Genomic DNA, 19,239 nt, shown 5'->3' with positions numbered 1-19,239 from the left:
CCAGTATCAGTTTTTGTCCTATTTGATCATTCACAATGTTTTGCTTCCACGAAGGCCCACCGGTTTAAGAGGAGGAAGAAGATGAAAAAGAGGAGGGAGAAAGAGTTTGGGGGTGAGGCGGAAGGTGGTCTTTTATTCGAGGAGTTTATTTCGTAGCGCCCATCTGATGATATTCCTCTATCGGATGTGGTTTCGCTCTCGATATTATACTGCTTGGACGAAAGCTACTTATCCACCTCGCCCCAGGGAGGTTGGTTGGTTCCTCTTTGGGGTCTCGAGACTGGCTTCTTTTTTTTCATTTCTCTTTTTTTAATTCCCCCTCGCTTTCTTTTCCCTCTCTTTTAAACCTCTGGAAGGGCTGGAGTTCTATCCTCGAAGTCTCAAGTAGACTTTGTCCTTTCGTTTCACGAATGTACGTGCCGCAATGCCGCATGTAATCATTCTTCCGAGTAATATACCTTACCACGCCCGCTGGTTGGAAGAGCTTATGCTACAGGCTTCTTTTGTATAATCGCGGGTGTTTTCACTCGTTTGAGGAATATAATAGTAATATACCGACATATTTTTCTTTATTGGCGTAGGCGTGATCTTCAGTGGATGTTAAATCGAGGCTCCCCTTCGTCCGGACTAACCAAAAGTGCAGAGAACACGTAGGAACGGTATGTGTACATCCAATCATGTTGAGATTACTACAAAGTATGCTACAAATTTACACAGCCTTATCCCCCTCCCTCTCCTTCCCATGCCCGCTCGGCCCACCAGCGACGAACCTCGCATGCTCCTTCTTCCTACCCTTCATCGTCAAATGGGCCAATTCCCAAAAGTTCTTTTCACGATTAAAATACAACGGCGCTTCATCGTACGTTACATTCCCCGGAAAGAATATAGGCACCAAACAAGCCCCCAACCCGGGAATGACCTTCTCGGCTTCCATCAACGTACCCATGACATCTGATACTTCGTGATTGGGCTTTTGAGGTGGAAGTTCTTCTTCGCCGGTCATGGCAACTCTGGGTTCATCCGGTGGTCGTCCGACAGCGCGATCAGTTTGATAGCCGATTATTATGGAGCGTGGATGGTACGGTTTTAGGTGTAGGCCTAAAGTTGAGGAATGGCGGACGCAAGAGGCTGCCCACATGTTTTGAAGCATTCCGATCCCACCAACGGCAATGAGGAACCAACGGTGGTCTTCAACACCGGAGACGGTGATTAATAGGACCATCCATAATGTTGTCAATATCAGGAATAATGGCCTGGTACCCGGCCGTGCTTCAGCTCTCGCCGATGCTAACGCTTCAATATCCGGGTCTCCTGCACGACAAACGAGGGCAACGGCGTATCGATTACCGTTTCCGCGGGTTAATATTACGGTCTTTGGTTTCCATAACCGTCGCCATGCCCATTTTTCGGATATCCATTGCGGAAGGGAGGATGATAGGAGGCTAAAGAGGGTTCCCGCAGCGCAGATGAGAAAGATTAACCAGTCTCCCCAGAGACCCCAGGGTATTGCTGCTATACCCAGTTGTGCGACTATAATAACCCAACCAACATACCACGTCGTATCCACGGCCGGAGGGTCGACAGATGAAGCCACTTCCAGGATATCGATCCGTAAACTAACGTTTCTTGGATTGTTCGAAGAATCCAACGGCGCAGGTTCCGGCCATAGCTCCTTCGATTTTTTTTCAAGTACAATTTCATAATCCCTCAGAAACCGCCCCAAAACCCACGAAGAGTTGTCGCGAACATAGCCGTTCGCAGCATTAATGACCATTATTTGCGTATCCGGCTCTGGCATTAAACTTCCGTTTCCAAATACCGCCATAAGCGAGTTAAATGCGTAAGCAACCCATCCGAACGAGAAGGCGACGGGTGTGAGCGTGAAGAAGTAAGCATTGTCGTCTTTTTCATCGTGGAGCTTGCTGCGGTGAGGGACGCGAAGGCCTACTAGCTGTGCTATGGCCTTTTGAACTACTTCTCCGCCTATTAGGAGGAGGAGGGAGAGGATGTCGCCCGGGTTGCGCCATTGGTTCAGGAGGATTGTGGACAGTGGGGTTGGGCCTTCGTCGGACATTTTTTTAGGGAGATATTAAGATGTTGACGCGATTTCGGCCCGAATGTTGGTTGGGATATTAGGGGGGTTGGAGATCTCGAGATAGCGACCGGCAGGATCCAGAAGTTGGTAAAGACTGAAAATGCGATATCAAGATGAAAAATGCATGCGCCAGCGAACTTTTGTTTATTTTATATTATCCATATCGCTGGATATATATATATATATATATATATATAGACAGATGGATCTTACTCGGATCAAGGAGAAAAGAGAAAGGTGAGAAACGAACAAGTGCCGGTTTCTTGCTTCACAAAGTTGAGCCAAATGTCTTGGAAACGCACCTCGTCACAGACCCACCCGTATGCGACGCATTCGAGGAACGGGACAAGCCTTTTAGCGGCGGCCAGTTCGCCTGAAAATATCAAACAACTGGCCTCGTGTGCGCAAGAGCCTCATGGTCGGCGTGGCTAGTGGAATCTGTGGCCGCCATGTGGAGAGGAGCATCAAAATTCTGTCCTCAACCCATCAAGAATCGATGGATCGTATTTTTTTTTTTTTTTTTTTTTTCGTGAAAATGAAGGACCTCTAAAGATCCTCGTCTGTCTGAGAGATATCGCATCATGAATGAACTCAAAATGAAGGTTGGGATGATACCCCTGCTAGTACACAGTAGAAGCGGAGTCATTGTCAAGGGTTGGCTGGAGGTCATTCGTGGAGCTCTGAATACATACTCGGTAGAAAAGCGGCTCCGGTTGAACAGGATCGTATATGCATGCATAGGTATGGTCGTCTGGGCCACAGAAGCTGTGATAAGGGGCCGCCTCTGGTGCTATTGATAGTGCAATCCGGTGGGGAAAGGTAGACGGGATGGTAGCATGATCTGCCACATCGTTTATGATTTGAAGAATAGCCCACCAATTTAGCTTCAGCTAGCGCCCACATGAGCCGAAGTTCTGGGATTCGAGACTCGATTTCTTTATCGAAATGCTCAAAGCCGGCGGGCCCTCCAAAGCAGTACTGCTGTACAGCGGCATCGAGCCGTCTGAAGTTATCTCGAGTACTCAGTATGTCTTCGAAAGCTCCGGTTCTTTGACTGTCAAAACCCCCCCTTCCGAGATCCTGACTCGATTTCTATCAACTGCTGACCGGCAGCTGTGCCGTAAATGAGAAACCGTACGAACTGACGAAAGCAGCATAGCGGGCGATAACCTACCGCAGCCTAACCAAAAGCCAACCGTGCCGACATGACATTCCCCAATTCTCTTTGAAAGAAAGGCTCACCAAATGCCAGGGACCCATTTCCCATAGACGAGGGGTTAGATACCATCCGGCGCCAGCAGTCTATGGTTGGAACAGAAGTCAAATCGTGCCCAAATTTTGGGTCAGTGGCGCCAATTAAGGTGGCCCAAACACTGACATAGCCTTGACAGGACCCCACAAGTCCCCAGCTGGTTGTTGAATGTCAACTTATCTTGCTGAGAGGTTGCAATGTTTTTCTTCTACACCTCTCCACGCTCCTCTGACTCTATCTCCAGCCTTTATCCCCTTTATCATCACCTATCGCACCCCCTTCTTCCCCGCTCCTAACGTATAGTTCCCCTCGTTTACAAGCTCTTAGAACGTTAACTCCAAAGCGTTGTTTCTGGTAAGTGTCTTGGAATCTCGTTTGGCGATTGGCTCCGGCGCAAATATGCACTAACCAAAATTTAGTGATTCTACCTATTCCAGTTCGCTGGATCATCATCAACCCTCCTTTTTTTTTAAAAAAAAAAAAAAAAAAAAAAAAAAAAGCCCCGTCGTCGCATGGCCCCGCATGGTCATTGATTCCGATCGTTTTAGCTGTATACGGATAAATATCGAATTCGTTCACCATGGACGAGAGCGTTATTTCCACGTTACTAGGGGGCAAGTACCCACAGGACTGGACCGCTGAAGAAGTGGTCGCCTTCTTATCAAAACCTCCACGGCCTCTTCCCGTTCAGAAATTCTTCGAAACCGATGCCGGAAAAGCTCTCTTTATCGATAACTATATCACTGGAGCAGTTCTATTGGATGACGGTTTCACCAAGGATACCCTGAAAGGCGATCTTGGAATCAGACAGGTTGGCTTGTGTATCTTGTTGTGGAATGTCATTCAAGAAATACGTCGAAATTACCCTCAGCGTCCGGATATAGACCTCACCGACGATAGTCTTCTGCCACCCCCACCACAAGAAGATACCAACAGTCTTGTTCTTCGGGACGAAACGGCCGACTACGAAGACGATGACGATGATGGCCACCTTACACAACTGGTACCTGAGACGAGGGTATTGAAATTTGGCCACCTCCAAAGGTATGCTGATGAGGTCTTACTTGAGGCCCGGGTCGAATGGTCAGGGCCTCTGGTCGCTACACCGAGCAAACTTGTTACCAGGGAATCTCACTCAATATTCAGGTTAAATGGTAGTGACGATATTGTACCGACGCAGTTTGGTGACGAGACTGGTGACGATACGTATAACGACAATGAGGATGAAGAACTCGCAACTCCTCAAAAGGCCCCGACTCCTCGAACACATGTTTCGGATAGCGATGACGACATGGATGTTAGAAGCCCAAAGCGTCCTCGACTCGATGACGGTGGGGAACCGGAGGTCCCAATACAGCGAATACAGGGGCAGCCGACACAGACTTCAGAGAATGGTGTGGATGATACTATGACGGATATCGTTGAGGAAGATCATCCAGATGTTACAACCCCTCAAGAACACCGACCGGATTGTTATATCGTCAAAGGCGACCTTCTAAGGATGGAGGAGATTAAAAAAGTATCGGGCATTCCTCTACTCAGGCTTAGAGGGCATGAACTTGGACGGGAGCCAACCGTCCCAGAAGTCGAATCTACTGCTTCTTCTCCTCCAAGGCCATCCCGCCGTTCGCAGGCTCCACGATCGCGATTGCGACAATTGAGGTCGGCCGGGTACCTTGACCGTTCTCCCATCACTGCTAGCGAGATGACATTAGTGGGCGATGATGCCGATGACACCGATTGCTTTGTTGTGATCAACAAAAAGGTATCACCGGGGACACGCATGGGAGCTGCTCGCATTACAAATGCCTTCTTACACAAGAAATCTGTCGACACGGCAACCATCAATGGCAAGTTCCACCTGGCATACAGACACCACACACTTCGTCACCTACATCGTTACAAGCGGGATCCCATCACCATCATCAACGACGAGGAAGTACAAGTTGGAGAGAATCTCAAGGACCACATTGATAATTTCCCCAAACTCGACGTACGGAAGCAACTTTATAGACGAAAATCAGATCGTGTTCAGTTGATGGACGCCGGAGGCTTGGACCGAAAGCGGATGGATCCCTGGCAGCCGATCGAAGATGATGACTATTATCAAGCCTTGGGCGAAAAGCATGATCTTCTCGCGAGATTGCAAGAGGGAGATCAGTTCGTCCCTGTGGATTATCGTGGGGCGAGCCCAGGTCTTGATTTACAGACCGAGCGGGAACTACGCCAGGAGCAAAGATTAAACGAACAGGCAATAGAAAGAAAGAATTATGGGAACAAGCTGACCGTTCAAGAGATTGGAGAAATCTGGGAAGAAGTTAAAAACCAAGCCATAAGGAAGTGGCGGGAAAAGGCGCTCCCGGAGCTTGAAAAAATCAAATACAAGTACTGGATGCAGGCACAGGAGAAGGATATTCGAAAGCAAATGGTCATCCGTTATATGATGGCCATCCGTAGACTCGAAACCCGCTTGAACAATCATTGGGATGGATATCTCGAGAGTAACTGGTATTCCGTCGTCGAATTGCGGAAGTTCATGAAAGCAAAATCGAAAGTTAGCATCCAAGACCGGGAGGACGCGATTTGGCGGCGTGATGCCATCCGAGGAAAGAGGCCTGAAAGGCCTGATTCTCCACCGCCCTCTCAGTTCGCACAACGTAAGAAGGTCGGGCGGGCTAGGCCGGAGGCCGAGGGCGCAGGGGGCGAACCGGCAGTTCTAGATGAGGAGGATATTGGCAGTTCGGACGGGGATGATTCCGATGATAGCGAATCCGATATGGATAACTTCATCGTGGATGATAGCGTTTACGATGAAGGGCACGAGAATATGAAGACAGAAAACGATGCCGTGATAGCGCAACTTAAAAATCGACATCTAGACGATGAATTAGCAAAAAGTGTGGTATTAGAGGACGACGACGGAGCGGGGGAACAACCGAAGCCCAGGAGGAGGAACAAGCGCCAGGCTGCTGAGCCTCCCACTAGTCACATCGATGAGGATACCGAACTCCCTGATGCCGAACCCGAGGCTAAGGACGGGGATAACTTGCTCCCTGAACGGCCGAGGAGGATCGCTAGGGCTAGCAGCGATTCATTCAGGTGGTTTTCGAATGAACTACCAGAAACTGCCCGAAACTCCGAGACAAGTGTTCCCAAAGTTAGTCTCGCAGATGGTGATGAGAGCCCTGCCACTCCTCTCCCCGAAGACCCCATTCCAACCAGCAACGGACCAGCAATATTCACCACTGAGCCAATCACCGAACCTGAAGCCGTCAATCAATCGGCTACCGAACCCGTCACCGAACCTGTTATTTCTATCAATAATTCCGATTCGGAATTTGGTGATACAGGCCCGTTCACGATCGAGCAAGGAACGCCGGCATTCGAACCGGCGACCCCACAGCCTGTTATCAAAGCCGAACATCCGGTCCGAACGGCCTTTAGTGGAGGAGAGGTTATTGACCTGACAGACGATACCCCAGTATCAACTCCGGTGGAAGCTACAGCACCCAGGCCTTCCAAAAATTCACCTAGGGGTCAAAGAAGCACTCCGATAGACTTGGGTGGAGATCTCCTAGATGAGGACACTCAACTTCAAATTGCCATCATTGAGTCTCGAGAGTCGGCTCTCAAAGAGGGCGTGCAATTGAGCACCTCTCCCTCGCCCGTTAACAAATCCCAGTTTCCACAGACATTATTAGCGGGAAGTTCGTCTGCTTCATCCTCGTCGGTTGCAAACGCCCGACCTAGAATTACAAAACCTCCCACAATTTGTACGCATCCAGAAGGAATTACGAACTCTTGGAAAAGGGATCTGCAGGCTCAATACGATAAAGACCCCCGGGACTTGACGTCATTAGGGAAGCTTATACAAGCAGAGAGAAAACGATACGGCAGCCGGTCTACTCCCACGCAAAGTGACTCCTCCCTTTCCGATGTCCGGGTAGACCAGCGCATTCTGGATAAAGTTATCGGTTGCTGGGACGTCTCGCAGGGCAAGCCAGTGGACACCCTAAGTTTAGGTATCGATGAGTACGTCGGTTCCTATTCTTTTAACACATGTTACATTAACTAACAGTTGATCCATCTTGAATAGGCAGGACAAGCCAGCCTATGCAATGTTGGCCAGACTATATTCGACCTTCGTCCCGCCGCCTGGAGTAATAGACTACAAAGCGAAGAAGAAGCTCCTCAGCAACTTGGACAACTTCCTGTTGTTCATAGGAGAACTGATGCCTATCCTCAACGATGTTGCCGAATACGAAGAAGGCATGACGGGTAACGATTCAATTGGTGTCGACAGTTTGAGCAAAAGCTCCCAGGCAGCAGGCCCAAATACTAAGAGGTACATCTTAATCGAGTGAAACAGCCGCATTTTTTGTTTATTGCGATTTCTTTTACATTATTTATCCATCATCTAATTTCCTCTACCCCCTTGAATCTCTTCTTGTTTTGGACACTCTAACCGTTTATTTTTATATCCTTTCTGAATTTCAGGCCTACCAACCTGGAAAGCGAAACCAGCCATAATGGGGTTAAGAATAAGGGAAAAGGGAAGGCCAAACAGGACGCCCTAGCTTCCCTACTTGAAAGCGACTCAGAAGAAGACCTACTACTGAGCCAGCGATCATTCCTTGAAGCCACATCCGAGGCTGAGGCATCCCGGAGTGGCACAAGTACCCCTCGTCGACAGAAGATCAACCGCACCCAAAAGATTGATCAAGAAACGCAAAGAATCCGTCAGCAAAATGACAGGGAACGTCATAAGTTAAAGGAGCGAGAGAGAAGAGGTATTAAAGCCGGTCAAACCGGGGAGCTCATCAACCTAGGTCACTTGGCAAAAGACGACCCGATTTATTTCCCTGCTAGCGACCAATCCCTCTACGACTTCCAAAAAGCAGGCGTACAGTTCCTATGGAGGAATATCGTTGTTTCAGAGAAGAGAACTGGGGCCTTGTTGGCACATACCATGGGCATGGGAAAGACTCGGCAGGTGTAAGTGAACTTAATATCGCTCAACAAAATACCTTCAAAACGCCCATTTTTAATTTATTTTAGTATTACCGTACTGTGTGCGATTGCCGACGCCGCGAGCTCCGAAAAGCCACGAACTCGGAATCAGATACCCCCAGAGCTAAGGAACATGCGCGCTCTGATTGTTTGTCCTCCAGGACTTATCCAAAACTGGAGCGAGGAAATTTCTAAATGGGCGGACGATGCTCTAGCAACTGTTTATCCGGTTACACAGGCCCTAAGCATGAAAGCAAGGATTGAATACATCGAGAAATGGGCGGTTGATGGGACAGTCCTAATAATAGGATACGAATCCTTCAGCCAGCTTTGCTCGAAAAGCGATTCAGTCAAGAAGGGCCTGGATAAGGCCAATAATGAGCCATCTACCTCTGATCCCGCGTCCAAAGGCTCTCGAATCAAGGAACTTGAGGCAGAACTCGGCGAAGTGACAAGGATTGAAGACATCCTCTTGAACACCCCAACGATCGTGGTCGCCGACGAGGCTCACAAGATTAAGACCAAAAATTCCCGGATTGCTAGGATATTTAGGGCATTCAAAACACGCTCCCGCATCGCCATGACTGGATCGCCTCTTGCCAACGATCTCACAGAATATTTCCACATCATGAAATGGGTTGACCCCGAATATGCTGGAGACGAGGCCGAGTTCAACAACAACTTTAAGCTCCCTATTCGAGACGGCCTATACATCAACTCTCTTGATGAAGAAGTCAAGGAGAGTAACAAAAAACAAAGAGAGCTAACCACGCTATGGGGACCGAAGATGAACCGCGTCAACATGAAGCAAATCAAAGGTCTTGAGAATACTCTACCCCCGAAAACGGAATTTCTCATCACTTTGCCATTGACTGAACTTCAATACAAGCTATACGGATTCTATGCCAAAGAAGCTAAGAGAGATACCGAGGAGGGCTATTATTGCGGCTTTTTCGACTTTGTTGCACAGCTCGGGGTTCTTCTCAACCACCCGGCTTTATTCTGGAAAGCCTTCGAAAAAAGACAGGCGAAGAAGAAAACGAAGATCGAAGGTTCAGCCCAAAGCGCCAGAATCACAGAGGCTAATTTAAGTGATGAAGACGCTGCTCAGGAGTCCTCTTCAGAGGTCGAGGCTGAAGATCCAGATTCACAAAAGGCTATTCTTGGAGCTGATAGTGCTGTTTCTGATCGACTACAAGCAGTGATCACCGCCACCGAGAACCTCAAGGATACGGCTCATAGTTATCGCATCCAAGTTCTTCTTAGAATCTTAGAGTCGTGTATAGCGATCAAGGAAAAGGTTTTGGTTTTCTCTCAGTCGGTCGAGACGTTGAAGTATATCGGCGAAGTTCTCGATAACCAAAATATCAAGTTTGTCAAGATCACCGGGGAAGTTTCGACGGCGAAACGGCAGACTATTGCTAGAGGTTTCAACAATGTGGATAGCGATAAGTTCGTTTTCCTCATAAGTACCAAAGCGGGTGGGCTTGGGTTGAACATCCAAGCCGCCAGCCGAATCGTCGTCTTCGATTCACAGTTCTCACCTCAAGATGAGGAGCAGGCTGTCGGGCGGGCTTACCGTCTGGGACAGAAGAAGCACGTCTTTGTCTACAGGTTCAGAGTCGGTGGAACACTCGAAGATGTCATTCACAACAACTCTCTACTTAAGATGTCATTGGCGGCAAGGCTTGTTGATAGGACAACACCAGCAAGAAAGGCTAAGAAGTCAGAGGCGGCGGACTGGTTCAGACCACCCAAATTCATACCAAGGGATCCGGCAGGTTTTGAGAGCATGAGGGGGAAGGATCCTAAAGTCATGGATAAATTTCTGGAGGAGGAGTGGTTGAGAGAATTGGTGACTCAAGATATGTACGAAGTGCATTATGAGGAACAGGATGGGGAGTCTAGTAAGACGGCCAGTGAGGGCACCGAAGATGGTGTGCGGACAGAATCTAAAGAGTCGGATGGGATGGACCTCGACAAGAATACAACTGCAACTGCGAAGGCTACTCCCGACGCCCATACAAAGCCAATCGCCACCAATACAACCTCAACTCCTGTGACGGAGGGTAGTGCTGCAAACTCTTCTCCAGCAACCTCCCCGGCTTCGATGTCAAGCAGGTTCGGTGGCAATAGGTCGTCACTACAAAAACAAATACCTCGTACCCCCAAGGATAGGGAAGACTTCGAGGCAAAGGTGCGTATCCATTCTTACCACACAGAAGACATGCAAAAGAAATGTTACCAATCTTGCTATTACAGGTGCAGCAATTGAGTAAAGCTCGGGAAGGTGAAAAAACTCCGGCACCATCATCAAGCAGAGTTGCGCCACCTCGAGATACCCCAAAACCTAGTACCCAACCATCCCGTCCTCAAGCCGGTCCGAGCGCTCGTCCAAAGGGAAACCTGAGTCAACCTAAAGGGCGGACCGAACAAGTGAAGGGTATAAGTGCAAACAAGGATAAATTGAATGAGGTGAGTAAGACATAATCCATCTAACAATCTTCAATACTAACGAGGATGTCCTCAGCTCAAGGGAGCTCAGACAAACAGCCGCGCACCAGCTCCTCGCCCACTTGTCCTCCCAAGCCAGGCTTCTCCCCAGACTCTCCCAAGCCAAGCTTCTCCACGGATTCTCCCGAGCCAGGCTTCTCCACAGGTTCTTCCAAGCCAGTGTGATCGTGCCGCTAGCTCCCAGAGCCCAGTCGTAAGTCAATATTATTATATCTGCCAGCTTTTCTCTCAGAATATTAATGTCAATCAATAGACTCCGACTACGCCTTTGGCAGACAGAATCGGACAGAAACAACTATTTAAAAGGTCTCCACGGCCCTACGCTAGCTCTAGATTCTCTCAACCGCGGGCAGGGCAACCCACCCGTACTCAACGACCAGGAGGGCTTAAGAAGCCCTATGAGCGGCCGGATGTCAACCGAAGAGCCCCCGCCTCTCACCCTCAAAAGCCACGCTCGCCCACGGGGCGCACTCCTCAGCAACGTCCTGTCTCAGAACGCAGCACGCAGCAACAGCAACCACGGCCTCCTAGTCCCCAAGACAGACGCTGAACCATTCTATCCACACTCCTTTATTGTTTATTTCCTTAAATCTTGAATTGCAGTTCTGTTGGTACATACATCTAGCGCTTTTCAGGGAATTGGTCTAAAAGTTATAGGTTCTCGGGCGGATGCGGCGTTATTTCGGTTCCGTATTCGTATTTTAGGAGGGCTTCTCTGGCGTTTATTTTAAAGGGCGTCATCACGGACTCTACAGGCCAGCATTTCCTTTATTCTCTAGTATTGTACATATTTCTGGTATTCTTAGCGCGGGTGTTTATATATCCTTCTATTCGGGATTCGGGCGTCTCCTGTAGTTTCTTTTCTTTAATAGAAATAGCGGGTGGAAATCGGTATTACTTATTGTCTTTTATCATTCTACACTCCGTGCTTTCGTCGAATCTGTGTATATGTAGCCCTGGTAGATGAGCTGGTCCCACACACGAGCCCGCGGTTGCATCATGGTAGACTGACTACCTATCGGTAGAAAGAATCCGTCTTCATACGACACCTCCCACCTCAATATAGCTGTACCGTCGTTCTTGCGGCACAGATAGAAGAAATAATACATCTTCGCGGTATGGAGTAGGTCAATTGCAGTCAATAGCTATAGATTCATTCACATTCGTTAGGCATAATTACAATCCAAAAGGTAATCCAACCACCATGAAATCCCATGTAAAACTCCAATACAGTGTACCCCTTCCCTTCCAAACCCATGGCTATAATCAAAAAACTCCACCCATATATGTAATACCCCTGCCCACGTAGTGGCTCGAATTACTAACAAGCAACATGTATATCACGTAGAACCATCATCAGAAACAAAAAAAGAAGACCAAAAGGTATCGCAATCAATATATCAAAAGCAAGGATTGAAATGATTAACCATCAGCTTCCCACTTCCACTTTATACCCTCCACCTCAATCATCGCAGGACCAGCATGCATATGCTCTACCTCTGGCAACTTATAAACAAAATGTCCAGGTTCCTTCATCACCCCTTCCAAGACTTCATTCTCACCTCCTCCAAACTCCGGGCATAGTTTGACCATAGGATGGTCACCCAATCCCATACCTCCAGCGACTTCTATGACATCACCCGTGTCTCCAAGGATGTAGGCTGCTTTTCCGGTGTTGGGGGGTGTAGGATTAATGTACCATCGGAGTTTGGGCTGATGGGGTCTTGGAGGTGGTTCCAGCCGTGGTTGTTTTTGATCGCTTGGAGGGAGTGGGGGGTTGGGTTTATTATTGTTATTGTGATTATTGTGATTATTGTGGTGGGAGTGGTGGAGACGGGGGGGTGCATTGGGTTGTCGGGGTTGTGGGTGCTAAAACTTCGATGTTAGTTTGGATGTTGGTTTACGGTCGGTTGGAATTAATTTGGACTTACTGGAGGGGAAGGAATATGTGTCTGATAGACTTGATGTCGAAATACTTGATCTCGACATTTTGTGGATTTTAGAAAGCGAGGGAGGTTATATAAGGCAGTTGGATAGTGAATATCTTTTACTGTGAATATTAGAAGCCTTAGTATCTTCTAAGATATCCGAAAACTTGGCTTCAAACCCGAACCCGTTTAACAAAGTCGAGTGTTTAAGATACACCCGGTCGAAACGTGAGTCTTATAGAAATGGTCTTCGGGTTCTGAAATTTAGAAAAAAGAAAAGAAAAAGTTACAAATTTGCAATCCGACTTTTTCCAAGAGTTACGAAAGGTTCAAAGACGGTACAACCGCCCGTCGAAACTCTCGTTCCCGCAATTGCGATGCGCGATTGGAGGCTCAGCTGCTTCCCCACTCCTTCGGATTCCTGCTTAAATTTCGATTATCGAGTAAAAAAAGGATAAAAAGAAATATCGAAATATCAATCAAGGTTTATAATATTCCCGTTCCCGTTCCCGCTTTCTTTCTCTTTCCCCCTTTAGTCTGCAGCGTTATTTTTCTTCTGGGAAAAGAAAAAATGGGGGTTTATAATGTTACACAAAGATGATTAATATCGACTTCGCTTTTTCCTGTGGAAATCTTTAAGGTTTTATGTGTAAGTGTGGGAAAGGGTGGGTAATGCCTGTCTGTGGGCCGTGCGTGGTAAAGAAAAGCCGGAAGGATATACCCAGCCCAGCCCTTTTTATACGTGCACAAGCCCTCCGAGTCAATACTTTTTTCAAGGCGGGAACCTTTCTTTCTTTTGGGTTCCTTTCCGGATGGAAATTCGCCTATGTGCGAAAATGCATCCCGTTGTGTCTTCGATTGGCGGGGTTAACGATTCTACCCAGATCGCTAAGTTCGACGTAGGTACCGTCAAAGAGCACGGCTTGGCTTTTTTGCCTCTGATTCGCAGCGTCATGATCACTCGGTTCAGAGGGTTGTCAGCCACATTCCTCAATTACTTTTAACCTTTTTTATGTTTATGTACGTGCTTCGGCATGCCAGCATATAGGGTTTTTTATTTTATTCGGGTTATTTTAAGAGCGACGAAAATGTTGATTTTAGACGTCTAATTGGTGAATTTCACCCTGGTTGTTCGGCAATTGAAGCCCTTGTTTAAAACTGCGGCATGCGTGGAGGTGCGAGGTGTGGGTGAGTTAGCGATGATGAGATGTTGCAGCCAGGTTCATGGAAGTATTTCATGATGACACGCATGCGGTGAATTCGTGAACCAAAACAAAATTAAAACAACAGCTACGGTATACAAAACTTTCCTTTTTCTTCAAAATCGAATCCTTTATACATGGGCACTTGCTATTACACAAATTTGGGGCAACCGCTTCGATCGTTTCAATGCAAAGAAAAACCACACTTCAGCTGCAGCTGAAGGAAGACGGGATTCCATTTGGTTGCAATGCGAATGGTTTGTACAATGGCAACATGCGAAGGGAACGGATCTGGATAACTCGTTGGATGACATCCTTTTTCGACCCGACAGAAAAATCAATTTCCATTTCGTCGAAGGATCCAAGCTTCTCCGAGTTGACAGATGTACCCGAAAACAGGGAAGATATATTAGCCTGTAGCCTTAATTCGAACTAACGAGAGGGTGCGAATGAGGTTCTTATTCGTTTCTAAGCTACGGGGGGAAAAAGAAAAAGGAAGATAAGCAAGTAGAGAGTAATGGGATAACGTTAACGTGACAGGAAATTTACCTCCCGGTGCTTTGGATCAAGCCAACTAACTCCAGTTCAAGAACGTTTTCAGCCACAAACCGATAAACGGGTCCTCCACAATCCCAGAATTCATCTCAGGTATAAATACAAACTCGGGATCTCGACCATGTGTCATAAGTGGCCTCAAGCATCCAGGATAGTAACTCGAACTCAGGGCTCCCAGAATTCCAGTTCGACTTTCTGGGCATGGGGAGAATTTTCATCAACTAGATATTTTGGTGGGCTAGCGATATAGTACTACCGATCCCGATTCAGAAATCTTTTTTCACAAAACTTCCGTTGCCCACCATATTTACCACTAGTCAGGACATCAACTACATCTGGCTTAGCTTGACATCTAGCGTCGCTGCGGCGAAATTAAGGATGTTTTCAATGTGACTTTCAAGTTTATCCAGTGAAGCAAAGGCTCAGCTCTTTTTAACCAACAATTGAGATGTTTTACGGGCCGTGCGGAAGATAAAGATTTCCCGTGGTTGTGCCAGAGGATAGTCAGATAGGCTGCCGATATTCCAATGAGCCTGCAAATCCAGGCTTTAAGATGGAAGGGGTTGGTCGACTAGGATCATTGGCGAACCAGGCTTAGAGAAAGATGAAGCTCGTCGGTTTATATCAAAGCTATGGGCATCATGCTCTGGTTGGCGGCGGACGGGGAATGATTCAGCGGTTTTCAGACCGATTGGTCTCCGTCGTATCTTAGAAAATGCTTTGCGTCCAGCTGTCATCCCATTCGAACGGGATTGGATTAGAAAATCTGGGGAAACAATATCGTTAGCTCGGAAACGATGAATATTTTATATTATTGCTATTGTTTACTACCTTCAAACTGGGGTCTCTGATTCTCAGAGAATTGAGATGACTGTCCAATGTAACCATCTGTTGGCCTTCGCGACATCGTAGCCGATGTACTCCCCTTTCTGTTGTTTTCGACCTGAAATTCTGGTTCTAAAGTATAAGATTTACTAGAGAGGCGAGGCCGCTCACGGCGTGGGCGTTGGACTATAGACGAGTCCGGGTCTTCGAACTCACTTGGTTCCGTGCGGTGTAACCGAACTTGAGTTCTTGAGGGGTCTTACGAGATTCATGAACATATCTTCGAAATAGCGGACCGTTCATATTTGGGCAAGGAGTATCATGAGACTAAAACCCAGGTGGACATGCGAAATTGTCAGAACTACTCTCGATGTCAAGGTATTCCCCATGGCACTTCCAGGCCCTTGAGTGGTCTCTAACCGAAGCATAGTGGGTGGCTTTGAAGCTCCCATCGTTGGGTGCCCGTATTCTATTTTAGTCGCTGTACATTTGAAGTAATTGTGACCGTATGGATGATTTAACTGATAGTCTTCTAAATAGCTAGCATGCGAATCGAAAGAGGACGGAGGTGGGAGAACGGTGGTGAATGTATTGATGAAGTTTGGCAGTGGGGATTATAAAACTTCGGATCTTGCTCCATTTTCAACCACTTTATATTCGTCCCACAATATACCTAGTATTTAATTATGTATATGTTTTTGTTATCCTAAATTTCGTCGATTGACTCGCCCCCACCAGGGTTGACTATTTCTGAAGATGAGAAGTGCGTTGACTTCGTTGTACTTTTGAGATCACGTGCTCAGCTCGCTGACCAACCAAGAGCCTGTACGCAAGCTCCAAAGCCCGATACCGTGCCTCATCCAACTTCCACGACCCATATCTCGAAACAACATCACCACCGCCCGGGACCTGTTACGACTTCTGACAGAGGATACTATTACCACCTACTCGCCCTATACCGCCCATATAGATAAAGAAACGCGTCATGGTATGATGAAACGTGAACGACATTCAGCTTTCAGCTCCATAGCTAACACAGGAGAACTACAGGGTAATACACAATCTGGCATGGGCCAAGGTGGTCCTCCCGGCGACAAAGACGGAAAGGACGCGAAGGTACGGATCAAGCCTGAAGAAATCACCTTGCGGTAATAGTTCGGACACTAATAGTTTGAAATCTACAGAAAGATAAGCCAAAGTACGAGCCGCCACCACCCCCACCGCGCCCAGGTCGCAAGAAGAGACGTTCGCAAGGTCCCGATGCTACCTCGAAGCTTCCTACCGTCTATCCGAACGCTCGATGCAAGTTAAAGATGCTCCGAATGGAGCGTATTAAGGATCATTTGCTCCTAGAGGAAGAGTTTGTTCAGAACCAGGAAGCTTTGAAGCCAACTGGTACTACCGATGACCGTGCTGCTGAGGATAGAATGCGCGTGGATGATATGCGTGGAAGCCCTATGGGTGTTGGAAATCTCGAAGAAATGATTGATGATGATCATGCTATTGTTTCTTCTGCAACTGGCCCTGAGTTCGTTGCCCGAAATCCAGTCTCTTGCTTGGCAATTCTAACAGTGTGGTGATTAGATATTACGTTTCTATCATGTCTTTCGTCGATAAAGACCTTCTCGAACCAAATGCCACCGTCCTCCTCCATCACAAGTCCGTTAGCATCGTTGGTGTGCTCACCGAAGCCTCTGACCCGCTAATCACCGTCATGAAGCTCGATAAAGCCCCTACCGAATCCTATGCCGATATTGGTGGTCTCGAACAACAAATCCAGGAAGTCCGTGAAGCTGTCGAAATCCCGCTACTACATCCGGAGTTATACGAAGAAATGGGTATCAAACCGCCAAAGGGTGTCATTCTATATGGTTCTCCCGGTACCGGAAAGACATTACTTGCAAAGGCAGTGGCAAATCAAACATCTGCTACTTTCTTACGTATCGTTGGGTCGGAACTTATCCAGAAATACCTCGGAGATGGACCTCGTCTAGTACGACAGATCTTCCAGGTTGCAGCTGAACATGCACCTAGTATTGTGTTCATTGATGAAATCGACGCTATTGGTACAAAGAGATACGAAAGCACTAGCGGTGGAGAGAGGGAAATTCAGAGAACCATGTTGGAACTTTTGAACCAGCTTGATGGTTTCGATGACCGGGGTGATGTTAAGGTTATCATGGCAACAAACAAGATTGATACTTTGGATCCGGCTTTGATCCGACCAGGTAGAATAGACCGAAAGATCTTGTTCGAGAACCCAGATCGTAAGTGCCTCATTCCAAGCGTAGGGAGTACGTCCTAGGCAATTTCTAACATTGAATCCGCAGAAAACACAAAGCGAAAGATCTTTACCCTTCACACCTCGAAGATGTCGCTCGGTGAGGACGTTGACCTAGATGAATTCATCTCCCAGAAGGACGACTTGTCTGGGGCTGATATCAAAGCTATATGCACCGAAGCCGGTCTGTTGGCCCTAAGAGAGCGTCGTATGAGGGTGCAGATGGCGGACTTTAGGAGTGCTAGAGAGCGAGTAATGAAGACGAAGACTGAAGGTGAACCTGAGGGCCTATATCTTTAAAGATATATTCGAACTAGTCTTGGTAGCAGTGGTGATGGAGGTTTGGGTATGTGGAGGGTTCTAGCGTGGCATAATGTAGCTCTTCCAATACAAGGCGTCGTCAGATAGAAGTTATGGATAGCAGAACTTTTATTTACAACGTTTACTTTTCTCCGTAGGCGGTATTTCGGTGTCGCCGTGTGGTATTCGGTATTTCTTATGTGATTACGTATACGCATTCCTTCGTACTTTTATAAACCTCTAAAACTCTTGTGCATCCTTCTTTCACACCCCTCGCCATACATACCGGTCGCAGCTCAATTGAATACCATCCACAATGTCATCCACACTAACCTACCAATCGACATCCAACCACTATTTCCCTGACACTCAAAACATCATATCCTTCATACTCTCCACCATTGACCGAATCGCATCCCCGGAAACTCGGCAAAGAGCCTACAACACAATCTTCCGATTTTGCTACCAACGACCCATTCTTTCGTCGTTTCTTGGCATACAACTACTATTTGCGTTCGCACCATTACTTTGTTTCATCGGGTTCTCGGTTTCTGCGATCTTATTCTTGTCGGCGCTGGCTCTTGGGGTTGGGTTATTTTGGATGCTTGTTGCAGGTATGATGTCATTTATATCTTCCGTGGGAGGGGGAGTTTCGGTTACTACCGAAAGGTTAAGCTGAAGCTGCGGATAGACTGACGAGGGGGATCTTAACGTTTAGGGGTTGTATTATTTTGGGCATTGGTCATTACGTTTACTCTAGCTAGTAAGATATATATATCCCTTCAGAATACTCGCTATCCAAAACGTGGCTTCCTAGAATATATTACTAAGTTTTTTTTTGTGGATTATTATAGCTGCAACATGGGTATACCTCACTGTTTGCTTTGTTACAATCCGTAAGATTGGAAGAGCCACGGGGTATCTTGAGACACCTGGGGGTCAAAGAAGTGGATCTACGAAGAAGTCGAAGACCGGTTCGAGTACACAGAATGGGAAGGAGGAGACCGTTGTTTCAGGTGAGAAGTGGGTGGGGAATAGTGGATTTGGGGAGAACTTTAAAGAGGAGGGCGAGAAACGAGAAGGATCTTAAGGATAATGGGAGTTCGAATCATATTATGGCGTTGGAGCCTCGGAGCTAGGCTAGCTACTAGCCTGTTGTTAAGACCACAGATACATATATCGTACCAGTACGAACTCGGTGAAGTAGACCGTGTATACGCTTTACTTCAGTGACCCATCAGCCTTGCTATAGTCGGTGGCATAGACTATAAATGGGA

At 47.3% G+C, this 19,239-nt stretch overlaps 4 protein-coding genes across 4 annotated transcripts; 3 read left to right on the top strand and 1 right to left on the bottom strand.

The window, feature by feature from the left end:
- Positions 1-709: 709 nt before the first annotated feature.
- On the bottom strand, positions 710-2,074 carry DFL_001317 (uncharacterized protein; the record flags this gene model as incomplete). Its single annotated transcript, XM_067629916.1, has 1 exon — positions 710-2,074. The coding sequence occupies one exon, from the start codon at positions 2,072-2,074 to the stop codon at positions 710-712; it is 1,365 nt and encodes a 454-aa protein (XP_067495889.1).
- Positions 2,075-3,040: 966 nt separating this feature from the next.
- On the top strand, positions 3,041-11,421 carry DFL_001316 (uncharacterized protein; the record flags this gene model as incomplete). The annotated part of the gene is made up of 10 exons (XM_067629915.1): positions 3,041-3,120; positions 3,675-3,701; positions 3,767-3,783; positions 3,959-7,379; positions 7,444-7,692; positions 7,845-8,342; positions 8,406-10,554; positions 10,620-10,832; positions 10,888-11,064; positions 11,125-11,421. 10 exons carry the CDS (start codon positions 3,041-3,043, stop codon positions 11,419-11,421), a joined length of 7,128 nt encoding a protein of 2,375 aa, XP_067495888.1.
- Positions 11,422-16,366: 4,945 nt separating this feature from the next.
- Positions 16,367-17,962, top strand: DFL_001315 (uncharacterized protein; the record flags this gene model as incomplete). Its single annotated transcript, XM_067629914.1, has 5 exons — positions 16,367-16,369; positions 16,432-16,497; positions 16,566-16,909; positions 16,966-17,648; positions 17,712-17,962. 5 exons carry the CDS (start codon positions 16,367-16,369, stop codon positions 17,960-17,962), a joined length of 1,347 nt encoding a protein of 448 aa, XP_067495887.1.
- A 316-nt stretch (positions 17,963-18,278) lies between these two features.
- DFL_001314 (uncharacterized protein) lies at positions 18,279-19,052 on the top strand (the record flags this gene model as incomplete). Its single annotated transcript, XM_067629913.1, has 3 exons — positions 18,279-18,576; positions 18,681-18,725; positions 18,817-19,052. The coding sequence occupies 3 exons, from the start codon at positions 18,279-18,281 to the stop codon at positions 19,050-19,052; spliced, it is 579 nt and encodes a 192-aa protein (XP_067495886.1).
- Between the last annotated feature and the right edge of the window lie 187 nt (positions 19,053-19,239).

This window comes from Arthrobotrys flagrans (genome assembly GCF_004000055.1).
Source record: "Arthrobotrys flagrans strain CBS H-5679 chromosome Unknown unitig_15, whole genome shotgun sequence".
In the NCBI taxonomy this organism is placed as follows: Eukaryota; Fungi; Ascomycota; class Orbiliomycetes; order Orbiliales; family Orbiliaceae; genus Arthrobotrys; species Arthrobotrys flagrans.
This window is presented reverse-complemented; position numbering and strand designations above follow the sequence as displayed.